Raw genomic sequence first — 9,051 nt, 5'->3', positions numbered from 1 at the left:
GGGGATGCACTTTTATCCTCAAGGCTCTTTTCCGTAAGGTTCCACCACCCGGCGCCACCCTCATCTCTCTTCTCCTCACAGCTTAGCTTCTGGAAGAGGCTCCTTCCTCAGTTGCCATGCGCTCCTTAATCCCTGGATTCTGTTTCTGCCCCTAGCCCTGTAGCAATGCTGCTTTCATCAAGGTCACCATGCCTCTACCGACAAACTCAGTGCAGATATTCTAGCCCTTGTCTTGCTGCTGTCTCTTTTTCTTGTAAATCTATACCACACTCTCAGTTTTCCTAACTCTGATGCTTCCTCATCTGCTTATCAAAGTTCTTGCCCTGACAAACCTGTAGAAGAGTTTCCCCTGAAGCCCTTACAAGTCTGTCCTCGAGAGTCTCTTACATATGTCCGCTTTTATTATCTCTCAGTTAAGGTCTTCAGTTTTTGTCTAGATGAGTGCAACAGCCTCTAAAAACTGGTCTCAAGTACGTCCACTCCCAGTAAGATAGAACAGGGGGACCAGAGTTATGCTATTGCCTGGATAACCAAAACAACTGGACAAAGTATATAAAACATCAGTCTCAAGACACTGGACAAGAAGTAAGATAAGAAGAGGTAAGAACATGGATCCTGGGAGAAGAGAAACAAACAAGACAACTCCTATGACGGCCCCTCCTGCTGCCTTGGGAGTTTCCAGCTGCAGCTCGGGGCGGGGGGACCCAGGCAGAGCCCAGCAGATTCCCTGAGTTCTGGCGACAGAGCTGGGACTGACCCTCGGGAGACTAAGGCAGAAGAAAAAGAAGTCCAGAGACTTCCAGAAGGTAGCCTTGAGTATTCAGCAGAGCAGTGAAGGGAGCAATGTGTGAAGAAACGAGCTCAGGTAGGAAAAGAACCACCCGAGAGACTACAGGGAATACAGGACGTGAAACACTGCTTGTTCCCAGCAGCCAGACTGGAAAATATCATAATTCGTGGTGACTGGACACTCAGAAGGGCTTTCCCTCTGTGCTAGGAAGAATTTGCACTCGAGTTAAATGTGGCCCTGATCTCACCTAACAAATCTTAAAAACAGACATAAACGAATCAAACTGAGCCCCACTAACTTAACTGCATTCCAGAACAAAGCTCCAGAATAATTACAGAAACACAAAAAATCCTGGCACCCATCAAGGTAAAATTCACAATGTCTGGCATCCAATCAAAAATTGCCAATCATGCAAAGAAGCAGAAGAATGTGACCCACAATAAGGAGAAAAATTAACCGATGAAAATGGACTCAGAATGGAGACAGACATTAGTATTCTCACACAAGCACACTAATAAAGTTTTTATAACTGTATTCCATATGATCAAAACGTTTAGTACAGACATGGCAGATACTTAAACCCAAATCGAACTTCTATAGATGAAACCCACAATATCTGAGATGAAAAATACACTGGATGGGATTAATACTAGATTAGGCAATGCAGAAAAAAGTAAGTGAATTTGAAACTATCCAGAACGAAAGGCACAGGAAACAACAGAATCTTAAACAATGAAAAGCACATCAGTGAACTATGAGACAACTTGATACACATGAGGGCTGCAGCCCCCAGAGGACCGGGAGGCAGCACAGGAAAATACCTGAAGAAATATTGGAAAAGACGTTTCCAATCTGATGAAAATGATAAACCACAGACCCAAGATGCTCAGTGAACCCCAAGGAAAAGAAACGTGAAGAAAACTGTGGTAAGGCACTTCACAGTCAAACTGCTCAAAACTAGTGATAGACACAAGTCTTAAAAGCAGTCAGAGAACAACCGCATGTTACAGAGAGAGGAACAAAGGTAAATCTGATTTCTTGTCGGGAACAACGCAATTAAAAGGACAACAGAGCAACATCGTTAAAGCACTCAAAAATGACACTGCCAACCTAGAACTCTATACCCAGAGAAGACATCTTTTAAAAGTTAAGGTATACAGTTTTTAAATTTGAAAAAATTTAAATTATACCTTATAAAATAATATAATTAAATCTATATTAATTTAAAAATGAGGTATAAAATTAAGTAAAAATACTCTTCAATATACAAAAGTTGAAAGAATCTATCACCTGCATTGCAAGCAATGTTAAAAGAAGGAAGGTGATACCATGGATACATAAATCTAAACAAAGAAATTAAGAACAGCAGAAACGGTAACTACATGGATAAGAACAATAAACGCTTTTTTTCTTAGTATTTACACGTCTAAAGGATAACAGGAGTTCTGACTCCTGGGAAGGTGGAGTACTAAGCCCGCGTCAGCCGTGCCCCCACTGACACAGTTCTCAGGACCAGGACCCCCACAGGAGCAGCTGCACGGGACGCTGAGCAGCAGCCAGCAGCTGGAGGGGTGAAGAAGACAGAACCTCAAAGCGCCCCCGGCACGTGGCACACCCCATCCCCCTCCCGTTTTCCCCAGTCAGGAACCCAAGGGAGGGCACTGGGCTGCGGACAGAGGAAGCTCTAGGAGGGGCCTTCCACTCTGTCTCAAGGGCCGTGCCAGGGAACCCTGACGCCTGGAGAGAGAGAGAGGGTGAGATCTCTTGCTCTTCCCTCAGCTGCCTCCTTTCCAGCCCCCACGCGCTGCCACAGGTAATCAGAACCCAGAGCCCGTAAAGCTGGGGAGAGGACGCTTCCGTCCTGTTTGGTGGAGACGTGGTACCCAGACAGCAGGGCTGTTTCCTCCGGCTCTTGGCCACCCTGCTCCTGGCCACCCTGCTCCAAGCACAGGGCAGAGTGAGATAACCAGAGCCTCAGCTTTCTGACCAGAGGACCAGAGACAGAAAACACCGGGGAGACAGTGCAGACAAAGCAACTCCAGAAGGCAACCTCCTGAAGTTGACTGCTATTACCTGAGCTCACCTCCTGTGCACACGTGGATCTGATCCTGTGTTGTGTATCAAAGACTGAAAACTGAGCCAGCAGACCGAGGAACACCCAGGTCCCAGACCAGTCACCACGTGGTACACAGCCGGACAAGTCAAAGCAGCACTGCCAGGCTCTGAAAAAGGAGCCGATACTGAAAGCACAGGCCACAGAAGGCAGATGGGAACTCAGGACCTGACTCTAACTGGGCCGACTGCAAAACTCTCAATGTTCTCCATCAGATGTAAACAAGACCCAGAGCCTTGTGAGAGCATATTCACAGTGTCTAGGGTATAAGTCAAAATTACTCAGCATAAGAAGAACCAGGAAAATCCTAACTCTCTCGGGAGGCGGCTGCTAGCAGCCGACAGCAATGTAACACAGATGCGAGAGTGATCTAACAAGGATTCTAAGACAGTTGTTATAAAAACGCCCCAGGAAGCAATCATGAACACTCTAGACAGCAAAGGAGAAGAGGAAGTTGGAGAAAAGAAAGAAGATATAAAGACAATTTTATGAAATCACAGTGTCCCTAAAAAAAACCATCCCGGAAACACGGCCCGACGAGGGCCTCTGCGCAGCGGTGAGCGGTGTCGGAGTGGAGAAGCGGCAGCACAGTCCCCGCGGCCTGCGAAGCCTAAGCTATTTCCTACCTGGCCGCGGACACAGCCCTCTGCAGGCACGGTCCGCTCCAGCTGCGGCTTCTCCGTGCTCTGGGCCCGCTCACCGGAGGCTTCGGGGATTCTCACCTTCGCGTCCGCGCTAGCTGCATCGGCTCCCCAGGGTCCCAGGCTCTCCCCAGCGTCCTGGGCTCAGGGCAGCTCACGCGTCTCAGCCCTCAGCACGCCACGCCACCCAGAAACCACCTCCTGGCGACTGACCAATGCCCTGACACGCGCTCTGCTCTCAGGGAGGGGCTCCGTCTCAACCACTGTGGTGTCCTCACTGCTCAGGAGTGTGTGTGGCAGGTAGTGGGACTCAATACAGAACTGTTTGCTGTGGAGCCTGTGGACTTTTCTCCAACACAAGAAAGAATTCTACCAAAGTGGTCCATCAGAAAACTCACGTAGAACTGTACTTACTTAGCTTGGACAGACCGGCCCTTTAGAAAGTGAGCCCCCTGCGAGCACGTATGTCTGTTGGTTCCCTGCTGCACCTCCAGCACCAGGAACAATGCGAGAAAAGGGCAGCGGCTCAGGAATCATCACTGCGCAAAGGGATCACTGCGTGAGACCCTCTCGTGTGACACCCCTGCTCAATGCCGACAGGACCTTCTGGGTCTTTGCTGAAATTCACTACTCTGATTCTCACCAAGAACTACCCCTGCTGACAGGTGACTCTAACGTGGGAGAAAGGCCTAAAGTACAGTAACACAATTTAAACGTGCGCCGCTAGTTCCCGCTCTCACACTACAGTCTGTTGTGGAACACCCTTGCCATGTGAAAGCTGAATCGTCTTCTCCACGTTTCACCTATTACAGAAACCCTCCCAGCCTCTCTCAGCCCCTCTAAGCATGCCGGGCCGCACCAGGCAGGACACGAGCACGCTCATACGTACTTTCAGTCACAGAGAAGGACGTGTCCAGTGCCAATTCATCCACAGGAATCACCAGGTGGCCTCCAGCCTCCCATTTCTTGCGATCCGATTTTTCTTTTTCCTGCTCTTTGGCGTCTTCGTGAACAATTATTGCACCCATTTCAGAGTGACTCTGCTTTCCGTTTTCATCTTCTTGAGCTTTAAGATTTTGATTTAATCTACGTAGTATTTCGCGCTTACTCTGAAACAGTTAAAATGTGGTATTTTAATAGGTATACGATTAAGTAAATGATTGAGAGAGAAAATTTGAAAATTGTACCTACCGAAATAGCACTGTTAGTCTTTTGCATTTCTTCTGAGGTTTCTTGGGCATCAGTCAAACTTCTGTCCTTTAAACACAGATAGTGACAGAGTAAGAAATAATGTTATTTTAAAAGTCCACCTTAAAATTTTTGATATTTTTACTTTTTGTTTTCATTAACATTTCATGCTCCTTGTGAATCTTTTTATTCCTGTAAAATGTTAACACAGCTTTCTTCATTATCAGCAATGAGAAATAGTTACATATTATCATTTAATAGATGTAATATATACTAGAAGAGCCAATTCTCAATTATTTGTCATATTTTTGGATTGCTTGATCACATATTTAACTATATTCTCTTCCTCTTTGGCACCTGATTCTTGGTAATTTTACATTTACTGTAGAAATTTTAAAAATTAATTCATATGCTCAGAGCTAGGGAAGTTTTGATGGATGAATAATTCAAGACAGGCTGTGTTATTTTGAAGCTGTCTTTATGTTTCAGGTACATATATTCTTATTAAGCCATACTACTTACTAAACATAATTGAGAACTTGCTTTTCTCCCTAAGTAAAGAGTAAAGAGTTCTGAGTCCTTGGTACCAAAGATAAAATAAATTTTGTTTTATGATTAGTATAATCAGAGTAATCTAGACGATCTAGAATTTGTAAATATATGAAAAGAAGAAATTAGTAGTTATGAAAACTGCGAAAGCAAAGGTATCTGGAAGACTCAGGGCAAGGAAAAGTGGTTCTCAAAGTTTTAAGGAAGCGATACTTAGCAAGAAGACACATAAAGAAAAACCATTTAGTTACATGGATTGCCTCAAATATTATTAAATAGTGGTCAGTTTTAAAGTAATACATGTAAAGCAGACAAAGAGCATTTTACCCAGTAAAGTGGCAGGCGTTAGCAGTCGCTACGACCAGAGAGGTGAGCAGCTACGTGGGATGTGAGACTGGGGACCAGGAAGGGCCCGCACAGGGGCATCTGAAGTTGGAGTGAACAACGCAGCACACACTCGTTACCAGAGAGAAGAGAGACTACACCTGCTTGAGCAACAGTGGCTTCCTATATCAAGTCCTTGAGGGTGACCAAGGCTGGTATTTCCCACTCAATCTTATTTTCAAGATAAACACAAAGGCTGTAAAAGACTGGTGTGCCAATGACGTCAGTGCTGTCTGCAAAAATTTTGCGAAATTCAACAAATAAAAGGCGCAGACTTCAATGACCAGGAAAGGACAGAATCAGGGTAATGTGTAATATGACTCGGACTCTTCCCTCTGCCTACGGATCTCTAGGCTGAAATTCCACACCATGAGCCCCTTTCCCTGAACCTCAGAACAGAGTTTTTCACATTTCAGAGAGATGCCCAAAACATACTTCCAAGTTTCAACTTGTTACTTGCCCACAGTTCTCTGTTTTACTATCCATATGACATGACAGAGATTCAAAAGTAGAAGGTTAAAGAAATAATTGATAAATTAAGTGCAATTATGCTGAGTCCTCTAACATTTGCTATGCCAAAAAGTTTTAAATACATGTACATGTCCTGGACACTATTCCCAGAGTTAATTAAGTACCAGAGAGACATTATTTGTTTAAAAAGTGAACCTTGGCTAATTGTGAGTGCTAGGGTATAAAAACATTTTCTGCATTGTTTTTCATACATTTCTATATGTTTTTCTGTCCAACAGTCTTTTAAAGTAAAAAAGAGAATCATTTCAATATATTCTTACCTACCAGGTGGTCTTAGGTATAAAACCTAAGACCAGTGAGGCTCCAATATTCAGAGTAAACCACACATGAAAACCTTAGGAAGTAATTTTTTCCCTAGAAAAACTTAATGGGACATTAGGAATTAATGTAATTTCATTAAATTTAATCCTTTTAATAATCTTTTGACTTTGAGGAGTTCTAGATTTTATGAAACTTACCATACCCACTTCTTTCAAAGCAGAAGTCACAGAAATAACAGGTCTCATCTGTTGCTTTGATGGAGAGCCACCTGTTTCCTGCTGTCCTGAAGGTGGAGACATATCAGAATTCTTTATCCCTTTGGCCACCAACTGTAACAAACAATGTAGGTACATTGGGGAATTCATATTTGCATGAAGAGGTAAAATGGTGTATATAAGGTCAGTGTCTACATACTCTAACCACAAGGAGTTTTCTTCATCCCTCAAGTTTTGTTGTGCAAAAGGCAATGTACTAGGTGCTGGGGAAAGATCAGCGGACACAGAGAAGCCTCTCTGGCCTCACATGTAAACCTAATCATGCGCCATGTGGTACTAAATAACTCCTTTCCATTGCATTAAAAATGTTTCACAAACAGCCTTCTAAAAGATTAAACATTAGTCCTCTTACTCTAATTTTAATCCATTATAAAATTTGGCGGAAAAAAAGATTATTTACTAATCTTATACTTCAAAAAGAAATGCTTCTGCAAATTCTACAAGTTTGGCACAATCTTAAAGTCTGAATATCAATTACCCAACATGAGAGCCCTGATTATAAAAATGTCAACATAAATAAGAAAGGAAGAATTGAAAAGTACAGGTAATAAGATTTACGTCACTAAAAATACCATTTGTTATATTCATATATGTTTTTGCTTTTATCTTGACATTTAGACTCTGTAAACAATGTGAAATGATGTTCTGAACTTTCAGTAAGTATAAGGAAATGGCATTTCGCAGTATGCTCACAGGAACATGGCAGCAAGTCACTCCCAACTTCTATCTCTTCTTCAAACCAGTAAATAAGAATTTCTGTTGAGTAAATACCAATATTTCAAACACAATATTTATTGAGCATCTTCTAAGCATAAGACAGTAATCCAATTCTAATATTTACTTTTCTGTACTTTCATTTTACACCAATATCTGTTTTGCTCAAAAGGAGATGGAAATAGCTAACACAGTATTGAAGGAGAAGAACTAAGTTGGAGGAATGATACTACCTGACTTCAAGACTTACTAGAAACTACAGTAATCAAGATAGTGTGATACTAATGAAAGTAGAGCAAACAAATCAACTGAACAGAACAGAGCCCAGAAATAGAGTCAACTAACATTTAACAAAGGAGCAAAGGCAATTCAGTGGAGAAAGGACAGTCTTCTTAGCAACAAGCGGTGCTGGAATAACTGGACACCCACAGGCAAACAAACAACCTTACACCCTTCACAAATTTTAACTCATAATTGATTACAGACCTACATGTAAAACTCAAAACTATAAAACTCCTAGAAGATAACATAGGAGAAAATCCAGGTGACCCTGGGTTTGGCAATGACTTTTTAGATACAACACCAAAGGCACAACCATGAAAGAGAATTAATAAGCTGGTTTCATCAATATTAAAAACTTCTGCTCTGTGAAAGACACTGTCAAAAGAATGAGAAGACAAGCCACAGACTGGGAGAACATATTTACAAACAAAATAAAAACAAAGGACTGTTAATCAAAATACACAAAAAACTCTTAAAACTCAAAAATATGAAAACCACCCAATTAAAAAATGAGCAAACAACTACTGAGCCCACATGCCACAACTACTGAAGCCCACGCACCTAGAGCCCATGCTCCACAACAAGAGAAGCCACCGCGATGAGAAGCCTGAGCACCACAACCAAGAGTAGCCCCTGCTCGCCACAACTAGAGAAAAGCCCCCACGCAGCAACGAAGACCCAACACAGCCGAACATAAATAAATAAAATAAATTAAAAAAAAAAAAAAGGGCAAAAGATCTGAACAGACACCTCACCAAAGAAGATACAGAAGGCAATGAAGCCTATGAAAAGATGCTCCACATCGTATGCCATTAGGGAACTGCAAATTAAATCAAGGTAACACCACTGTACACCTACTATGGTGGCTAAAACCCACAGCAGTGACAACAACAAATGCTGCTGAACGATGTGGAGCAACAGGAACTCTCAGTCCACATGCGTGGGAACGCAAAATGGCACAGCCACTTTGGAAGACAGTTTCGTGGTTTCTTACACAATTAAATATACTCTTACTCCATACAATCACAATTGGGCTCCTTGGCATATACTCAGGATGAGTTGGAATCTTATGTCTACACAGAAACCTGAACACAGATGTTTACAGCAGTTTTATTTGTAATTGCCAAAACTTGGAAGCAACCAAGATGAATGGATTAAAAAACCAGTACATACATGGAAGAGTATTCAGTGCTAAAAAGAAATGAGGTATCTAGCCATGCAAACACAAGGAGGAACCCTAAATGCATATTCCCGAGTGAGAGAAGTCAGTCTGAAAGGCTACATCCTTTAAGTTTCTAGCCATATGACATTCTGAACAAGGCA

The 9,051-nt window shown here is 42.5% G+C and overlaps 1 protein-coding gene across 3 annotated transcripts in view; it reads right to left on the bottom strand.

Moving 5' to 3' along the window:
• Positions 1-9,051, bottom strand: part of NEK1 (NIMA related kinase 1) — a 207,218-nt gene that overhangs the window by 58,494 nt on the left and 139,673 nt on the right. For all 3 annotated transcript variants that reach the window (XM_024750527.1, XM_024750529.1, XM_024750528.1), the window contains 3 exons: positions 6,655-6,786; positions 4,736-4,801; positions 4,434-4,653 (listed from right to left, as the gene is read on the bottom strand). In XM_024750527.1, the coding sequence (XP_024606295.1) occupies positions 4,434-4,653; positions 4,736-4,801; positions 6,655-6,786 (418 nt within the window). The remainder of the gene's footprint in view (positions 1-4,433; positions 4,654-4,735; positions 4,802-6,654; positions 6,787-9,051) is intronic.

This window comes from Neophocaena asiaeorientalis, unplaced genomic scaffold, assembly GCF_003031525.2.
Source record: "Neophocaena asiaeorientalis asiaeorientalis breed wild unplaced genomic scaffold, Neophocaena_asiaeorientalis_V1.1 scaffold180, whole genome shotgun sequence".
Lineage (NCBI taxonomy): Eukaryota > Metazoa > Chordata > Mammalia > Artiodactyla > Phocoenidae > Neophocaena > Neophocaena asiaeorientalis.
Note: the sequence above shows the minus strand (reverse complement) of the source record. Positions and strands in the feature narration are given on the sequence as shown.